The sequence below is a fragment of the Hibiscus syriacus genome, unplaced genomic scaffold, assembly GCF_006381635.1.
Source record: "Hibiscus syriacus cultivar Baekdansim isolate YM2019G1 unplaced genomic scaffold, ASM638163v2 tig00016571_pilon, whole genome shotgun sequence".
Lineage (NCBI taxonomy): Eukaryota > Viridiplantae > Streptophyta > Magnoliopsida > Malvales > Malvaceae > Hibiscus > Hibiscus syriacus.
The window spans coordinates 40,624-60,256 of record NW_024062388.1 but is presented as its reverse complement, the minus strand read 5'-3'; the positions used below and the strand labels follow the sequence as shown (position 1 = coordinate 60,256).

The window sequence follows — 19,633 nt, the reverse complement described above, 5'->3', positions numbered from 1 at the left end:
ATGGAAACATGAAAGGAATTGGAATAAATCTTCCTTGTGATGTGTTTCAAGAGTTAAAACAGAACAGACTCTACTCTCCCAATTAATCCTTGCTGAGTCAGGCATATATACATCTACACTCTTCAAAGATGATAGATTCCCTTTTTAAAGATGACAGATTCTCTTTTCAAAGATGAAAGCTTTATCGGATTTCTGCACAACTCCAAGCAAAGAAAGTTGGTTTTATCCAAGACAAAATGGGGCATCAAGGTCATAGTTCTGACTACGACAAGAGTTCCACAAATGAAACAATTCTTCTGAGACTTTCATGAATCAAAGAAGACATAAAGATACAAGTTGATCAGATGGTTCTTCAGAAATGCAAGCTTGATAGCATAAGTTGCTACACTGATATCCAGAGGTGACCCTGGCAATAAATGATGAAGTGGAGGAAAACCGAGTTCACCATTTTGAAGTCAAATGAAGATTGCATCAACATTCATGCATCATATTTAGACATTTGCAAAATAGGAGCATTTTCATTCATTTTATCCATGTTGAATATTTGACAGGAATTTCAAAGATTTTAGCAAAGTTCAAATCCATCATTCAATGGATCAACATTTCTAGAAGAGTTCATAATGAGAAGAACTCATCTGAAGAAGGAAGAATAAGTTCATAATGAGAAGAACTTGTTCAACTTTTCGCTTGAATTTATCATTCGATGGACCAGCATTGCCAGGGCGAGTTCATAATAAGAAGAACTCATCTGAAGAAAGAATAAGAAGTTCATAATGAGAAGAGCTTGTTCAACTTTTTGCTCTAATTCATCACTTGATAGATCAATATTTCCAGAGAAAGTTCATAATGAGAAGAACTTATCTGAAGAGGAAGAAGAAATTCATAATGAGAAGAATTTGTTCAACCTTTTGCCTGAATTCATCACTTGATGAATTAACTTTTCCGAAGAAAGTTCATAATGAGAAGAACTTATCTGAAGAGGAAGAAGAAGTTCATAATGAGAAGAACTTGTTCAGCCTTTTGCATGACTCTATCATAGAAAGAGATGGATCATTATCAATATTTCCAGAAGTGTTCATAATAAGAAGAACTCATCTGAAGAAGGAGAAAAAGTTCATAATAAGAAGAATTTGTTCAACCTTGCTTTAATTCATCACATATGAAGCTGAATCAATAATCCCTCTTTTGAAGATCAACATTTCCAGAAGGAGTTCATAATGAGAAGAACTCATCTGAAGAAGGAGAAGAACTTGTTTAACCTTTTGCTCGACGCTATCACATAAGGAGATAGATCATCATCAACATTTCCAGAAGTGTTCATAATGAGAAGAATTCATCTGAAGAGAAGAACTTGTTCAACATTTTGCGTGATTCTATCACAGAAAGAGATATATCAGCATCAACATTTCCAGAAAGAGTTCATAATGAGAAGAACTCATCTGAAAAGGAAGAGGGAGTTCATAATGAGAAGAACTTGTTCAACATTGCCTTAATTAATCACATATGAAGTTGAATCAACAACACCTCTTTTGAGGATCAACATTTCTAGAAAAAGTTCGTAATAAGAAGAATATAACTTCTAGCTCAGAAGTTTGAATAGTTCAAACAAAAAATGGTGCTTTATGTCTTTGCTCTATTCCTGTTCCACAGTAACAAGAAAAGAGGGGCAGCTGTAATCACCATTTTTGTTTTTACTTTAGCATTTTAGCAGCTTCCACTCCACGCCGACAGCAACCCATGGTTACCCTTTTTCCACGTTTCAGCAGCTTCCAGTAAGAACAGCTGCCCCCTCCACGTTTTAACAAACACCAGCAGTTCCCAAACCAGTTGTTCCCCCTCCATCCAGTAACTTCCAGCAAGCAACCCATCTATCCCTCCACATTCCAGTAATTTCTGGCAGCTCCACCTGTGGACTCCTGAGCACCGTCCACGTCCTAGCATCCTCATCAACAAATCAGAAAACAACAACAACTAATTTAGATTTTTATTTTCATAATTGTAAAGGGTTATAAAAACCCTAATCTCAATGTAAAAAGGAGGCACTTCTTCTCTCGGCCACCATTTTTTGAAGAGAACAAATATGTAAAAGAGGGATCCTCCTCATTTTTTTCCTTTTCGAAGCAATATACCAAATATAACAGTGAGCATTTTTTTTTACTTTCTATATACTTATTTTTAGCAATGTTCAAATAAAAAAATATAAGAAAATAGAAGAATGCGTTTACCTTAGCTCGAGTCATATCTTCGCCGGAGTTGGTGTCATAGAGATCTATATGGATTCGGGTTAGTGGTTATGAGGTTTTGCATGTGGATTAGAGGTCTTATTTTTGAGTTTAGAGTTGAAGGAGAGAAAGTTCTAGGGTCATAGGGGGTTTGTCTAAGTAGATCGACCACCGGTGATGGTGGTCGGAGAGCGTTTGCTGCCGACATTGGTGAGCTGTGTTGGGAGCGGCTGCTGCGTGAGGAAGACCCATGAATTGTTTAGGTGGGTTTGAAAGTGAAACAGAATGAAAATGGGGGTTTAATATAAATTTTGGGGAAACTCGCAAGTTAGTCCTCCTTGTTTAGTCTCCTTTCGCGTTCTGATAACTACTTTTGGTCTAACCATCACTTAGGTCCCCATACTTTAGCCACAAACTACATTTTGGTTACTCTTGCACTTCATTTTATTTTAATTTCGGACATGCAGATTTATTTGTTTACATTCCAATCATATTTGCATTTTGTTATATTTTAATTTTGGATGCTATTTTTTGTTGATTATATTTTGGTCATTCATGTTTTTGTTATTTATTTCTAATACAATTTGGTGTTATTTTTATTTATTTCTTTCAATTTAGTCCTTTACTGAATGCTTTAATTTTAACTTTGTATATTTTATTTATTTTAATTTAGCCTTTTTATATTCAATAATTATTTTTAATTTGTCTTTAATTTTAATTTCTTTAAAGTTAGTCCTTTAAGTTATTGCTCTTTATTTTTATAATTTTATTTTAGTCACTAAATTAATAAATAAGGAAAATAGCATGTTTAATCCTTATAATTTTAAATAATTAGTTATGAATTAGGTATTGAATTTTAATTTTATTATAATCTAGTCACTAATTTTAAATATTTTCTTTTATTTTACTGCTTTTAAATATATAGTTCTAATTGTAGTTTTATTGTTTTTAATTTTACTTGTTTATATATTTAAATGTTATTTTTATTATTATTATGTAGTTATATATATATATATATAATAAATAATAATTTATATTTTTTTACATAAATTATTTTAATATTTATTTTTCAATATCGAAGAAAAGGGCAGTCTTAATACAACTGGATGTCCTATTCTGGTATTTTAAAATTAAATATTATAAAAAATAATAATTTAATTTTATTTAAATTATTATATTAATATTTATTAATATCGAAGAAAAGAGCTGTCTTAAGGCACCTAGAAGTCATTTTCTGATATTTCTAAATAAATAAATATTTATTTTTAAATATATATAAATTATTTTTTTCTCATAATTATAATTTTGAAATAATAGGATTATAAATTAAATATATTTTGAATTTTTAAAAAATAGAGACAATTTATAATTAAAAAGTACAAATTTTTGGTGTTGTAGGGGTGCTAATCCTTCCCTAAACGTAACCGACCACGAATCCTTTTTTATTATTAAAAAGAAAGAATTTTTGGTTATAAACGCAGATCAGTTCATCTTTTAACTGATGTTTTCTTAAAAATTCTGTTAAAAGATAATTTTTAGGTATTCGACCTACCTGACCCAAAAGGCCGATGGCGACTCCCAAATTATTTTAAAAACCATTTATTCACATCACTTTTCCCTCCAAGTAAAAAATTTCGTGCCCGGGTGAAAACCGGTTACGACATTCTGGATTGGCGTAATGATTATGAAAAGCTTATAGAGGAACTGAAAATTTTGCAACATCTGAATATACCAAGGATACCACCAATAACAAGCAAGTCTGCTCTACAAAGTTTTCTACGCCTCCACTTGTTTCGATGCTGCAGCGAAGAACTAGAGTTGATCGATTTTGGGGAGAGACAAGTGTGTTAAATGTTTTATGTTTAGAAAACATGGAGCGTCTGGAGACATTATATATTAAATTTTGTAGATATATGGAGGAGATGAAAATGGAAAAACTTCATGGCAGGATTTCTCCGATAATTATACTTCTGGCTTCCACACATTGAATGAAGTAATTTCATGTTGTGACAAATTGAAGGACGTTACCTGGCTGATTCTTGTTCCAAATCTAAGGTCTCTTGAGATAAGGGAGTGTGAAGAAATGGAAGAAACACTGAGCGAGGGAAAAGTTGGAGAAGTTGCAGATGTGTTGGGAATTCCATACCCTACACCATTTTTTTTGGACAAGTAAAATTCATTCATCCAAAAAGAAGCAAACAAATTGCTATACAACGTATACCCCTGTACATTCCCTATACAGCTATACCAACCCCCAATTTGAACACAGTTGCAAATTTACAGTATCAAGCCTGTTCATACGAGATCTGTACAATTTAATCCTCACTGCATCCTTAATACTACTTACAATAATTTCATTTGAACGAGACAAACCTCTAAAGAGCCTATGATTCTGTTCCTCCCAAGTGTAGTACACAAATCCGGTCCAAGTCAGCTTGAGTAAATGAACCAGAAGAGATTTACCTTTGAGGTTCTGCAGCAGCCATTGGAGATTGTCACTCCAACTTAGGGACTCCTGGGTAAGACCACAGGAGAGAAGAACAGCACACCAAATACTCTTTGCATATGAACACTCAGAAAAGAGGTGATTGCGGGATTCAATACCAGAATTACATAAGCCACAAGCATTATCAGTAGTCAGACCAAACTTTGCAAGCCTGTCTTTTGTGGGCAGTCTGTCTAAAATAGCCATCCAGGAAATCAAAGAGAATTTAGGAATGTGGCCTGGAAACCACACCAGACGATGCCAGCTAACCTTCACAAATCTGCTACGAATGTTTTTCCCATATCCAACTAACCTTAATTTGAGCCCAGTTACTTCCAGAGCAGAACAGACTCAGAGCCTCACTTCTTAGCTTAAGCAATTTAACCAGAATCCAACTGAAGTGGATCTTGCAATCAACATTCCAGAAGTCAGTAGTTCTAAAACAGTATGCATTGATCCAGGCAATCCAGAGTGAGCCTTCCCCGCTAAAATTTTCTTTATGAGCAATAAACAACAGGCTTTGCTCCAATCCAACAGGTTCCTTAGCCCCAGGCCTCCCTCAGATTTCAAGGAGCAAATCTGGCCCCAGCTTACCCGAGCACCTGCTCTAAAATTGATGACGAACGGTTGGTTCATTAGAGACGGAATCATGTTATTAGTTCGAATCGGCAAAGCAATATTTACTTGAAAAGTAAGAAAACGATTCATTATTAATCTATAATTTTCTCAAATAAAAAAAAATTAGAGTACGATGAAATAGCATGATTCAAAGTTTTAACTTACTGGAAATTCAAAGTTTGTAATATTTTGAGCACAAAATTATCTAAATTGTTATCGAATATATCTAAATTGTCACAACATCGTCACATTAACGTTGTAACAATTTAGGTAAAGTGACCCTGAACTCGTAATAACACCAACATGGAAATAACTTTGAAAATTTAAAAACCCAAAATTACTTAGCCTGAAGCCAATCCGATTGAATGCGATGAAACCTGTAAGATTCCTTCGAAATTTAGCATGATCAATGAAATAATGACGGCGGTAGCCATAAATTATTTGGCAAAGCAATGAAGTTAAACCTAAGAAGATTCACAGATAAAAAAAGATGATCACACTGCGTCTAAAGAACCACCTTAAACAAGACCAACGGCCAATCAGAAACCAAACATGACAGGTTTTTGAACATTTGAAGGTGCAATGCACCGTATACTGGACTTTGTTCCATCCTCTCCAATATTATTCCAATATGGAAAAACAAACTGAAAAGTGCAATTAATGATGATGGTCGTCGTCGCCATGTCCATCTGTGTTGGTTTTTGGCAAAAGTCCCACATTGGTTGTGTATAAGGAGGAGGGGAAATTCTTTTGTTATAAATAAAGCCCTCCTCCTCCTTAGTTAATCATCCCACAAAAATAAGCCTTCTTCTATTTTAAAGGCTATTTGTATTCTTTCTCTCTTTGTAATATTTCCTCTATTAGTGAAATATTTTGGTGTTCTCTTTTATGTCTATTTAATAGCTATTGTCGGGTATAGTTGTTGTCAATTATTGTCCTATTAAAATTACTTGTCTTGGTAGTTCTGTCTAAGGAAAGTGGGTTTTAAGAGGGACCATTGTGACCCCTCCTCTTTCCTGGGAATCTACCTTGGGGTGATTTTTAGTACAATCGTTTTCACACTAGTCACCTAGATAATAGTTTTCACGGTGAATCTGTTATTGGTGGAAATTAACCCGAATTTCACAACAATTGGTATCAGAGCTCTTGGTTTATTTTAGTATGCTCTGTGGTTGCGGCTTAGGCTGATCTTCCACATCAGAAAAATTTCCTTGGGATAATTGACATTCTGCATTGGCAGCTATTAAATAGAATTTGTAGCAGAAATGGCAGACGCTTCTTCATCTTCAATTTTGGCAAGAAATGCTGTGACAAATGTTAGATTTGCAGTGGAGATTTTTGATGGCACGGTCATTTCGGCATGTGGCAAAGCGAGGTTCTAGATGCCCTATTTCAGCAGGGTCTAGACATTGCTATTGAAGGAGAGAAACCAGATGATGTTGAGGAGAAAGAATGGAAGAGGATCAATAGAATGGCATGTGGTACTATTCGATCGTGTCTTTCTAGAGAGCAGAAGTATGCATTTTCTAAGGAAACTTCTGCAAGTAAATTGTGGAAGGCACTGGAGGAGAAATTTTGAAGAAAAGCGGTCAGAACAAACTCTACATGAAAAAGAGACTGTTCCGCTTCAACTATGTACCAGGTACCACTATGAATGATCACATTACTAGCTTTAATCAGCTGGTGACTGATCTGATGAATATGGACGTGACTTTTGAAGACGAAGATCTGGCTCTGATGTTGATGGGATCACTTCCTGATGAGTTTGAGTATCTTGAAACTACTCTACTTCATGGGAAGGTTGATGTGTCTCTCAGTGAAGTAACTGCTGCCTTGTATAGTTATGAATTGAGAAAGAAAGACAAACAAGAAAACACAAGTGTCGAAGCAGAAGCTCTTGTTGTTAGAGGCCGTTCCAAGAGTCAGAATAAAGGAAGCAGAGGGAGATCGAAGTCAAAGTCCAGATTGAGCAAAGATGAATGTGCTTTTTGTCGAGAAAAAGGGCACTGGAAGAAAGAATGTCCCAAGCTAAAGAATAAAGGCAAACCTGAAAGGGGGAAGGCTGTCTCAGAATCAAATGTGGTCGAGTATGATGATGGAGATTCAGATTTCGCATTCGCTGCTACGCCATCAACCAGCTGTTCCAGTTCATGGCTGTTAGATTCAGCTTGTAGCCACCATATGACCCCCAATAGAGAATGGTTCTTTGATTTTAAAGAACTAAAAGGTGGAATTGTCTACACAGCAAATAATTCCCCTCTTGACACACTTGGGATTGGTTCAATTCGCTTGAGGAATCAGGATGGATCAATCAGAACCTTAACAGGTGTCCATTATGTACCAGATTTAATGAGAAATCTCATCTCTGTGGGAACCTTAGAGTCAAAAGGTTTAGAAGTGAGGGCAAAAGATGGGATTATGAGGATTATCTCTGGTGCACTGGTGATAATGAAGGGAATCCGAAAAAGAAACAATGTGTATTACTTTCTGGGTAGTACAATTGTTGGGACAGCAGCAGTGGCAGCTTCTACTGATGAACAGGAGTCAGAAGCAACCAGGTTATGGCATATGCGCTTGGGGCATGTTGGTGAAAAATCCTTGAAATTACTGATAGATCAAGGATTATTGAAGGGTGCTCGGGCTTGCAAATTAGCTTTTTGTGAGCATTGCATCAAAGGGAAGAAGACGAGGGTGAAATTTGGAACAGCAATCCATGATACTAAAGGTATTTTGGATTATGTTCATTCAGATGTATGGGGGCCTTCCAAGACAACTTCATTGGGAGGAACACACTATTATGTCACCTTTGTTGATGATTTTTCCCGGAGAGTTTGGGTGTATCCAATGAAGACAAAGGATGAGGTGCTAGGATTTTTCCTTAAATGGAAAAAGATGATGGAGACTCAAACAGGCAGAAAAATCAAACGTCTCCGTACAGACAATGGTGGAGAGTACAAAAATGATCCATTTCTGAAAGTCTGTGAAGAGGAAGGTATTGTTAGGCACTTCACTGTCAGAGGTACACCACAACAGAATGGAGTGGCAGAGCGTATGAACCGGACATTAGTGGAGAAGGTTCGGTGTATGTTGTCTAATGCTGGGTTAGGCAAAGAATTTTGGGCTGAGGCTTTGGTCTATGCTTGTCACCTTGTCAACCGCTTACCATCGACTGCTATTGGTGGTAAAACACCATTAGAGAAATGGTTTGGAGTACCTGCTACAGATTATGATTCCTTACATGTGTTTGGTTCCACTGCATACTACCATGTTAAGGAGTCAAAGCTGGATCCAAGAGCAAAGAAGGCGATTTTTATGGGGATCACCTCTGGTGTGAAAGGCTATCGTCTTTGGTGTCCAGAAACAAAGAAAATAATCTTCAGCAGGGATGTTACCTTTGATGAATCTACCATGTTGAGAAGGTGACTTCAGAAAAATTGGAGCAGACAGATGGAACTCCCAAAAAGGTGGAGTTTGAAGGAAGCAAATTTGTCCCAACCAGTAAAGAAATGATGTTGACTCTCCTATGGTAGAAGAAGAGTCAGATGAAGAAGAGGTTCAGACCCAAGAACCTCCACAGCAACATGAATCAATTGCACTCAGAAAGGGAAAGAGGACCATTAGACAACCTGCTCGTTATGCTGATATGGTCTCTTTTGCATCACCAATTGCAATTGATGACGTTCCTGCCACTTTTAATGAAGCAGTTCAAAGTTCAGAACATAAAAAGTGGAGGATTGCCATGAATGAAGAAATGCAATCCCTTCAAAAGAATCAGACGTGGAAACTAGCTAGTCTTCCGAAGGGAAAGAAGGCAATTGGGTGCAAGTGGGTATATGCAAAGAAAGATGGATTTCCTGACAAGAATAACATCCGCTACAAAGCAAGATTGGTGGCTAAAGGCTACGCTCAAACGGAGGGAGTTGATTATAATGAAGTATTTTCTCCAGTTGTAAAACATTCCTCCATCAGAATTTTGTTGGCTTTGGTAGCGCAGTTGGATTTGGAACTAGTTCAGATGGATGTAAAAACTGCATTTTTACATGGAGACTTGGATGAGGAAATCTACATGACTCAGCCAGATGGATTCAAAGTTGCTGAAAAAGAAGAGATGGTGTGCAAATTAGAAAAATCGCTGTACGGATTGAAGCAATCTCCAAGGCAGTGGTACAAGCGATTTGACAAGTTTATGATAGGGCAGAAGTACACAAGAAGCAAATATGATCATTGTGTGTATTTACGTGAGCTAGAAGACGGATCATATATATATCTTCTTCTTTATGTTGATGATATGCTGATAGCTTCCAGGAGTCAGACAGAAATTGCGAAACTAAAGACTCAATTGAACAGAGAGTTTGAGATGAAGGATCTTGGTGAAGCGAAGAAGATTCTAGGCATGGAGATATCAAGGGATAAGAAATTGGGGAGGCTTTGTTTGTCTCAGAAAGAATATCTGAGGAAGGTACTAAAACGTTTTGGCATAAATGAGATGTCAAAACCAGTTAGTACACCTCTTGCTCCTCATTTCAAGCTCGGTGCATCCATGTCACCTAAGGATGATGCAGAACGGGAATACATGTCAAAGGTTCCGTATGCAAGTGCTGTTGGTAGCTTGATGTATGCAATGGTGTGTACGAGACCCGATATTTCACAGGCAATTGGGGTCGTGAGCAGGTATATGCATGATCCTGGAAAGGAGCATTGGCAAGCTGTGAAATGGATTCTGCGGTATATTCTAAACACCGTAGATGTTGGTTTGGTCTTTCAGCAGGACAAACAAGATGGTCAGTGTGTAGTTGGGTATTGTGATTCAGACTATGCACGTGATTTGGACAAGCGTCGATCAACTACTGGTTATGTGTTTACATTTGCAAAGGCACCAGTCAGTTGGAAGTCCACCTTACAGTCAACAGTGGCTTTGTCTACTACAGAGGCAGAGTATATGGCAGTTACAGAGGCTGTGAAGGAGGCAATTTGGCTTCAAGGGTTGCTTGGTGAATTGGGAATGGAACAAAAGCACATCAAAGTGCACTGTGACAGTCAGAGTGCTATTCATTTAGCAAAGAACCAGGTTTACCATGCAAGGACGAAGCATATTGATGTTCGATATCACTTTGTACGAGAGATTCTAGAAGAAGGTGGAGTCATAATCCAGAAGATTCGGACCACTGAGAATCCTGCTGATATGTTGACAAAAGTGGTAACTGCGGTCAAGTTTAAACATTGTTTAGATTTGGTCAATATTGTTACAAATTAAAAGATTGTTTTTTAGAGATGTGTGTGGAATTTGCCAAGGTGGAGATTTGTTGGTTTTTGGCAAAAGTCCCACATTGGTTGTGTATAAGGAGGAGGGGAAATTCTTTTGTTATAAATAAAGCCCTCCTCCTCCTTAGTTAATCATCCCACAAAAATAAGCCTTCTTCTATTTTAAAGGCTATTTGTATTCTTTCTCTCTTTGTAATATTTCCTCTATTAGTGAAATATTTTGGTGTTCTCTTTTATGTCTATTTAATAGCTATTGTCGGGTATAGTTGTTGTCAATTATTGTCCTATTAAAATTACTTGTCTTGGTAGTTCTGTCTAAGGAAAGTGGGTTTTAAGAGGGACCATTGTGACCCCTCCTCTTTCCTGGGAATCTACCTTGGGGTGATTTTTAGTACAATCGTTTTCACACTAGTCACCTAGATAATAGTTTTCACGGTGAATCTGTTATTGGTGGAAATTAACCCGAATTTCACAACAATCTGGAGGTTCACCAGGACCAACAACTTCCAGCTGCCAAACACCAACACTAGGGATCTTGCTACTTCGGTTGTTGCATATGGTATTAGCATCAACCTCGTCGAGGTTACATGGAAATTGAAGCTCAAAGCACAGATAAGATTCTATGTCAAGAGGAAGAGATCTTAGCAGGCTTGGTAACTTATCGATTCTCCCTCGATATCGCAGTTTCCGAGTCCAAATGAATACTCCTCTTTTATGGGTGACTTCTCAACTGGAACAGGAATATACTCATTTACTAACATTTTCCCCACTCTTTACCTCTCCCACACCTTCTTCTACATAAACATATGAACGAAACATAACCAAACGAGGCTTGGTGAGAGGCTTAATTAACCCATCTGCAATCTGATTTTTCAGTTGGCACATAGTTCACTCCCAATGTTCCAGCGGCCACTTTCTCCCTAATGAAATGTACGTCCAATTCAACATGTTTGGATCGCCCATGAAGTACCGGATTTGCACTAACAGCAACAGCAACAGCACTCGAGTTATCGCACCATATTGTTGGTACACCTGTGCACTTAGCGCCCATGTCTAACAGCAAGGTCTTCAGCCACGCGACCTCAGAGGCAGCATCCGCAACACTACGGTACTCAGCCTCGGTAGTTGAGCGAGAAACGGACCTTTGTTTCTTTGAGCACCATCCTTGTAATCATTTTCAAGATAGAAACATGGATTTAGATAGCGGTCCGCTATCGGAATAGCCAAATAGATGTTATATGGCGGTAATGGTGTCGTCCGAAATCATTTTTACACAATCGCCATTCCCGTAATGGAAATAGCGTCCATTATGTCTGCAATCGCGATAAATGTAACCGCAAATGCTGCCGCAATCGCAATTTAAATCCATGGAGAGTAATATGTCATTATTTTTCCTCCGTTAAAGCAGCTATCTTCCATGGAAGTGCATTCATTATAAGGTCAAAGAAGGGTTAACAGCTGAGTTATCCTTCAGTCCATCTTACACTGTCTCTTCTGTCCTCTGAGTAAAAATATTGCAAATAATTTAGACTCTCTGCTTCAATGTAATCAAACGCATTTATTGAAGCTTCTAGGAAAGTGTGAGAGCAAATTTTTATTGGTTTCTACTCAGTCAAGCACCTTTTGTTTATAAAATTGCCAATTAACTCTGCTTTACGACATTTCGAAAAAGTAAAGTGCCAAGACATTTTTTTTCTTAGTCGTCTTGGCATCATGTCATATCGGTAAAAGAAATGCATGGGCCATGCACAAGCCAATCACTTCCAAAGGAGTTGCAATTTTTAAATGAAGGTTCATCTTTTCTAACCAACCCACTACTAAAGCACAATTCCCACTATTCTGATTCCATATTTGCTGTTAGTTTAAGGGTTTTCTCTGCATTTTGCAGTAATTTTATAACACAAATCCTTTGCCTACTCAGTACTCACCTTCGAAACCAAAACCAAAAACTTCTCATTTATATCCCAGAATTTTTTTTTGAAGCTTTCTCATCATTTTAGTTCAACTTTGATTTCTTCTTTGTTGTTTTTGTTTCAACTTTCCTCCATAACAAAAACCAATCTCTAGATTGTTTTTGTGTGTGTTTAATTTTACTCAAATCATCAAACTCCAGATCCTCTCATCAGAATCATGGGCAACTGCTTCTCATTACAATTTAATTTCGAGAATATCCTCATCCGAGGCTGGGATTCCACTGTTGGACAGGCTAATCATGTGTGCAAGCTTAAACAAACTCTTCCTAATTTATCTGCTGCTCTTGATGAACTGAAGGCACGAAGGGATGACGTGCAATGGAAGGTTGATCTTGATGAACAACGACAACTGAAGCGACTCCATGAAGTTCAACTATGGCTTTCAAAAGCAGAAACTATGATAACAGAGGCAGAAAATTTGATTGCAGATGGCCCTCAACAAATGAATAACTTGTGTCTCAGCGGCTGCGTTTCCAAGAATTGCCTGCCTGCTTACAAGTTTGGGAAAAAGGTGGCCAAAACGCTTCAACAGATAAAGGATCACACTCGTAATGGGGTTTTTGAGAAGGTAGCAGAGACTCAACCCGCAGCTTCGGTTGTAGTAAGACCTGATGAGCGACCAATTGCTCTTGAATCCACAATCGACAAGGTATGGAGCTGCATTGTGGACAAAGATGTGGGGATCATTGGCCTTTATGGCGTAGGAGGCGTCGGAAAGACAACTCTCTTGACCCAAATCAACAACAAGTTCAGCACCACACCAGAGGGTTTCGACATTGTAATCTGGTCGCTGGTGTCTAAAGATTACAATGTTGAGAAGATCCAAAATAGTATTGGTGGGAAAATTGGTTTTTTCGGTGAATCCTGGAAAAATAGAAGCCTTGAGCAGAAAACTGAGGATATTTATGGGGTTCTGCGCACCAGAAAGTTCATTGTATTATTGGATGATTTATGGGAGAGAGTTGATTTGAATAAAGTTGGGATTCCAAAACCAAATCAAGAAAATGGTTCCAAACTTGTTTTCACCACTCGGTCGTCTGAGGTTTGTGGCGAAATGGAAGCTCGGCATAAAATTAAGGTGGGCTGTCTGAAATTCGAGGAGGCTTGGAAATTGTTCCAAGACAAGGTTGGAGATGAAACCCTCACTAGCCATCCAAATATTCTGAAACTAGCTGAACAAGTAGCCAAAGAGTGTTGTGGGCTGCCTCTTGCACTGATTACAATAGGACGTGCCATGGCTTGCAAGACGACACCTGGGGAATGGAATTATGCAATCAAGAAGTTGAAGCAATCCAGATTACCCAAAATGGAAAATGAGGTATATCCGCTTTTAAAATTCTGTTATGATTATCTGGATCCCACAATGAAATGTTGCCTCCTATATTGTTGTCTGTATCCTGAAGATTATCCTATTCCCACAAAGACATTAGTGGAGTATTGGTTTTGTGAAGGGCTGTTTGAATCTGATAAAATTAGTGAAGCCCAAATGGAAGGAGATCACATTATCAACTCTCTTCTTAGGGCCTCTTTATTGGAAAGAGATGGTGAAGAATGTGTGAAGATGCATGATGTGATCCGTGACATGTGTTTGTGGATAGCATGCGAGCTTGAAGCAGAAGAAAATATTTTTTTTGTAAAAGCAGGGGCTCAATTACTAGAGGAGCCAGATGGTAAGGCATGGGAAGGTGCAAAAAGGGTGTCAGTGATGCAAAATCAAATTGAAGTTCTGAGAGAAACACTTAAATGCCCTAACCTTGGAACATTGTTTCTTAGCGAAAATAGGTTGCAGGTGATTAACGATGGCTTCTTTCAGTTTATGCGTCATCTAACTGTTTTGGATTTGTCGTGGAACGGTGAATTAGAAGCACTACCAAAAGAAATTTCACAATTGACTTCTCTAGAATGTCTTAATCTATCTTATAGTGGTATAACAGAGTTGCCAATGGAGTTGAAATCTTTGACAAAACTGAAAATGTTTGACATGAGTGAAATGTTGAGACTCAGAAGAATCCCACAGAATTTGATATCTAGTTTTTCTAAGTTGCAAATATTCAGGTTGGGGACTCAGGCAACAAGAGATTATCCAGAGGAAGGCAATGTTGTCGATGGGGATGATAATGAAACGCTTATAGAGGAACTGAAAAGTCTGCAACATCTGAATATACTAAGGATACCTCCAATAAAAACCATGCCTGCTCTACAAAGTTTTCTAAGCCTACACTTGCTTCGATGCTGCACCGAAGCACTAGAGTTGAGCGGTTTTAGGGAGACTAATGTGTTTGATGTTTTATGTTTAGAAAACATGGAGCGTCTGGAGAGATTATGCATCTTTGATTGTGAAAATATGGAGGAGATGAAAATGGGAATGGGAAGACAGCATAGCGGGGTTTCTGTTATTACTGATTATACTTCACGCTTCCACACATTGAGGGTAGTTGAAATTTCAGGTTATAAATAAATGTTATTATTTTATGTTATAAATATTTTATTTGTCATTTGTAATCATATTTGTTTCTATTTTATTTCTTTATATATTAATATTATTCGAATGTTTTTCAAGAACACCGATTTGTAGAATGAACGTGGAAAACTTCACTTGGTCGAAGTGATGCGACCCGATAAGGCATTTTAACAAAATGTGAACTTGAAATAAATCAACTTTATTTTGTTAATTAATTCATCTCGTATTTTAATTCGAACAATGTGATGCATATTACTAAATAGCGTTTTATTTTATGCAAAGATCGATTTTCATTTTTATATTCGATTCGCATTTTTTACAATCAATTATGAGGGAATATTCTTTTAATGATAAAAAATAGTTGAAATAGCTTTCCCGAATGAGGATTGCTAATTTCAAGATTTTTATCGAGTTAAAGAATTTTCTCTAATTAATTAATTTGAAGTAAATTAATTAATGTTCAACAAATGGATCATAAATTAACTTTATATTCGATTCATCATTTCCACCATTACGACAACATGTAAGTGATTTTAGTATCAATTTTGGGCGATGTGGGGGTGCTGACCCTTCCTCACACGTAACCGACTCCCGAATCCGTTTTAATCGAATCTTTGATGACGCAAACCAATTTTGTCTTATAAAATGATTTTTCTTAAAATTATTTAAAAAACGTTTTTAGAAATTCGACTTACTTAACCCAAATATCGATGGCGACTCCTTTCAATTTTATATAAATCAATTCAAAACCATCTAATTTTCTAAAATAAAAGTCATAATCGTTTTAAAAAAAATATTTAATTATTTTTTTCTAAAAAATGTTATGACACTATACTTGATTTCAAAGAAGTAGAAGGCAGATTTGAAAGACAACATCATGTGATACGTTAATCGTATTTTGCCTCTTGAATTACTGTAAACAATAAATAATTTGTGGGGTCATGAACCCACCATGTGACCATCACCTACTACTTTGGCAGCTCTTCATACACCCATTGACCCTTAAAACACTGAAGAACAAGCACCAAGAAAGGGTTGACCGTAGGAGATCCAAACAGAGAAGAAGTGGAAGATAAAGAGGCGGAGTGATCAACGCCGATTGATGACAGTCAACAACACCAGGAAAAAAAAGCAGATCGTAGAGGTGAATCAGTTGTGTGAGGAAAAAGAATCCTTCAATTAGCCCAGACTTGGTCCACGCCTTCAAATCCTGCTGGGGTAAACTCACTTTTCCTTCATCCATTCCTTATTTTCATCTAATTGGCTATATATAGGCATGTTGTCCTAAACCAAACTAGGTATAAGGTAATGTGAGGCACTGTAATATATGTTTTTAATAATTATCTCATTGGTTTCCTTTGTTTTATTTACCAGAACCATGGGAAATTGCTTCTCTGTACAATTTAGTTTCCAGAATATCCTCATCCGAGGCTGGGATTCCATTGTTGGACAGGCTAATTACGTGTGCAAGCTTAAACAAACTCTTCCTGCTTTATCTGCTGCTCTTGATGAACTTAAGGCACGAAGGAATGACGTGCAAAGGAAGGTTGATCTGGATGAACAACGACAACTGAAGCGTCTCGATGAAGTTCAGCTATGGCTTTCAAAAGCAGAAACTATGATAACAGAGGCTGAAAAACTGATTGCAGATGGCCCTCAACAAATAAATAACTTGTGTCTCGGCGGCTGTCTTTCCAAGAATTGCCTGTTTACCTACAAGTTTGGGAAAAGGGTGGCCAAAATGTTTCAAGACATAAAGGATCACACTGGTAAAGGAATTTTTAACAAGGTAGCAGAGACTCAGCCCGCAGCTTCAGTGGTAGTAAGACCTGAGGAGCGTCCAGTTGCTCTTGAATCCACAATGGACAAGGTATGGAGCTGCATCGTGGACAAAGAAGTGGGGATCATTGGCCTCTACGGCATAGGAGGCGTCGGAAAGACAACACTCTTAACTCAAATCAACAACAAGTTCAGCACCACACCGGAGGGTTTCGATATTGTAATTTGGGCTTTGGTGTCTAAAGATTACAATGTTGGGATGATCCAAGATAGCATAGGTGGAAAAATTGGTTTCTCCGATGAATCGTGGAAGAATAGAAGCATTGAGCAGAAAGCTGAGGATATTTTTGGGGTCTTGGGCAACAAAAAATTCGTTGTATTATTGGATGATTTATGGGAGAGGGTGGATTTGAACAAAGTTGGGATTCCAAAACCAAGCCAAGAAAATGGTTCCAAACTTATTTTAACTACTCGGTCGTTGGAGGTTTGTGGTGAAATGGAAGCTCGAAAGAAAATTAAAGTGGAGTGTCTTAAACCAGAAGAGGCTTGGAAATTGTTCCAAGACAAGGTTGGAGATGAAACCCTCAATAGCCATCCAGATATTCCGAAACTAGCTCAACAAGTAGCCAAAGAGTGTTGTGGGCTGCCTCTTGCACTGATTACAATCGGACGTGCCATGACTTGCAAGACGACACCTGGGGAATGGAATTATGCAATCAAGAAGTTGAAGCGATCGATCTTACCCAAAATGGAAAATGAGGTATATCCGCTTTTAAAATTCAGTTATGATTATCTGCCTCCTACAATGAAATGTTGCCTCCTATATTGTTCTCTGTATCCTGAAGATTATCATATTCCCATCAAGACATTGGTCGAGTATTGGTTTTGTGAAGGACTATTTGAATCAGATAAAATTAGTGAAGCCCAAATGGAAGGAGATCACATTATCAACTCTCTTCTTAGGGCTTCTTTATTGGAAAGAGTGGAAGAATCATCCAATAGAAAAGAATATGTGAAGATGCATGATGTGATCCGTGACATGGGTTTGTGGATAGCATGCGAGCTTGAAGAGAAAGAGAAGAGTTTCTTCGTAAAAGCAGGGGCTCAATTACTAGAGGAGCCAGATCTTAAGGCATGGGAAGGTGCAAAAAGAATGTCGGTGATGAAAAATCAGATTAAAGTTCTGAGAGGAACCCCTAAATGCCCTAGCCTTCGAACTTTGTTTCTTAGCCAAAATAAGCTGCAGGTGATCAATGATGGCTTCTTTCAGTTTATGCCTCATCTAACTGTTTTGGATTTGTCATTTAACATAGATTTAAAAGCACTACCAAAGGGAATTTCGCAATTGATTTCTCTAGAATGTCTTGATCTATCGCGGACCGGTATAAAAGAGTTGCCAATGGAGTTGAAATCTTTGACAAAACTGAAAATGTTGGACTTGAGTAACATGCAGCATCTCAGAAGAATCCCACAGAATTTGATATCTAGTTTTTCCAAGTTGCAAATATTCAGGTTGGGGTATCTGGCAACAGGAAGTTATCCAGAGGAAGACAATGTTCTGGATAGGGATGATAATGAACAGCTTATAGAGGAATTGAAAAGTCTGCAACATCTTAATATACTAAGGATACCACCAATACAAAGTATGTCTGCTCTACAAAGATTTCTAAGCCTTCGATGCTGCACTGAAGCACTAAATTTGTGGTCTTTTTGGGAGACAAATGTGTTCAATGTTTTATGTTTAGAAAACGTGGAAGGTCTAGAGAGATTAGATATCATGGGATGTGAAAACATGGAGGAAATGAAAATGGGAACAGGAAGACAGCATAGCGGGGTTTCTGTTATTACTGATTATACTTCACGCTTCCACACATTGAGGGAAGTTAGAATTTCTAGCTGTTACAAATTGAAGGACGTTACCTGGTTGTTTCTTGCTCCAAATCTAAGGTCTCTTTGGATAACTAGGTGTGCAAAAATGGAAGAAATGCTGAGCGAGGGAAGACTTGGAGAAGTTGCAAATGTTGTGGGAATTCCGTACCCGACACCATTTCTGAAGCTTGAAACTCTTTTTTTCATCGATCTACCAGAATTGAAGAGCATGTACTGGGATGCCCTGCCCCTCCCATGTCTGAAACGTATTTGTATAGATGATTGCCCAAAACTGAAGAAGCTTCCTCTCAACTCTGACAGCGCGAAAGAAAATCACATCACCATTGAAGGAAGCCAAGATTGGTGGGAACAGCTAGAATGGGAGAATGAAGCCACTCGAAATGCTTTTATGCCATCTTTTCAGCCTGACATACCTCGTCGTAGGATTATGGGGACCCTGAGGAAACTAAAAAACTTAGAGATTTAAATTACAATTTGTATTTATTTCATTGATTTAGTTGTGTTTTTTTGCTATTGTGAACATAATAGATGATATTGTAGTCACTACAAGTATCGTGGTTGTTGATTTTTAATAGGAGTAACATATACTATTGTGGACATGATAATTGTAGATATAACAATTTGGACTATGTCGTTACCACTGCATAACAGTTATTGTTCTGGTTACATACCGTTATTTATGTAATTGTTCCTAATAATAAGTGTTGAAAAAATAAATTTTCTTCATAATAACAAGTATTGAAAAAATGAGTCTCTAATAACAAATATTAAAAAATGTAAATTTTAAGAGTATGCTTATAGTCATGTCGATAGTAATTGCAAAATAAATTCATGGGCCCTGCACAAACCAACTAGTTGCAGAGGAAGATTCCACTTTTGTTTATTGAAAATAGACAGATACCCATATTGTTGAAGGGCTTCAAAGAAATAAAAATGTAGTGGA

The 19,633-nt window shown here is 37.5% G+C and overlaps 2 protein-coding genes and 1 long non-coding RNA gene across 3 annotated transcripts; all 3 read left to right on the top strand.

The window, feature by feature from the left end:
* The first annotated feature begins 292 nt into the window (after window positions 1-292).
* LOC120208545 lies at window positions 293-5,962 on the top strand. Its single transcript, XR_005524320.1, has 3 exons — window positions 293-335; window positions 3,304-3,312; window positions 5,837-5,962. It is a non-coding gene; the product is annotated as an uncharacterized LOC120208545 (long non-coding RNA).
* A 6,755-nt stretch (window positions 5,963-12,717) lies between these two features.
* On the top strand, window positions 12,718-15,018 carry LOC120208523 (disease resistance protein SUMM2-like). Its single transcript, XM_039207768.1, has 2 exons — window positions 12,718-13,327; window positions 13,364-15,018. Exons 1-2 carry the CDS (start codon window positions 12,718-12,720, stop codon window positions 15,016-15,018), a joined length of 2,265 nt encoding a protein of 754 aa, XP_039063699.1.
* A 1,364-nt stretch (window positions 15,019-16,382) lies between these two features.
* LOC120208521 (disease resistance protein SUMM2-like) lies at window positions 16,383-19,156 on the top strand. Its single transcript, XM_039207767.1, has one exon. The coding sequence runs from the start codon at window positions 16,400-16,402 to the stop codon at window positions 19,154-19,156; it is 2,757 nt and encodes a 918-aa protein (XP_039063698.1). The 5' UTR covers window positions 16,383-16,399.
* The last annotated feature ends 477 nt before the right edge of the window (window positions 19,157-19,633 follow it).

Excerpts from the sequence above, each read along its gene's own strand:
- LOC120208521 (XM_039207767.1), top strand. The coding sequence starts at position 16,400 with ATGGGAAATTGCTTCTCTGTACAATTTAGTTTCCAGAATATCCTCATC.
- LOC120208523 (XM_039207768.1), top strand. The coding sequence starts at position 12,718 with ATGGGCAACTGCTTCTCATTACAATTTAATTTCGAGAATATCCTCATC. Across the intron at positions 13,328-13,363 it reads GTTCAGCACCACACCAGAGG|ATTACAATGTTGAGAAGATC; the intron begins GTTTCGACATTG and ends TGGTGTCTAAAG.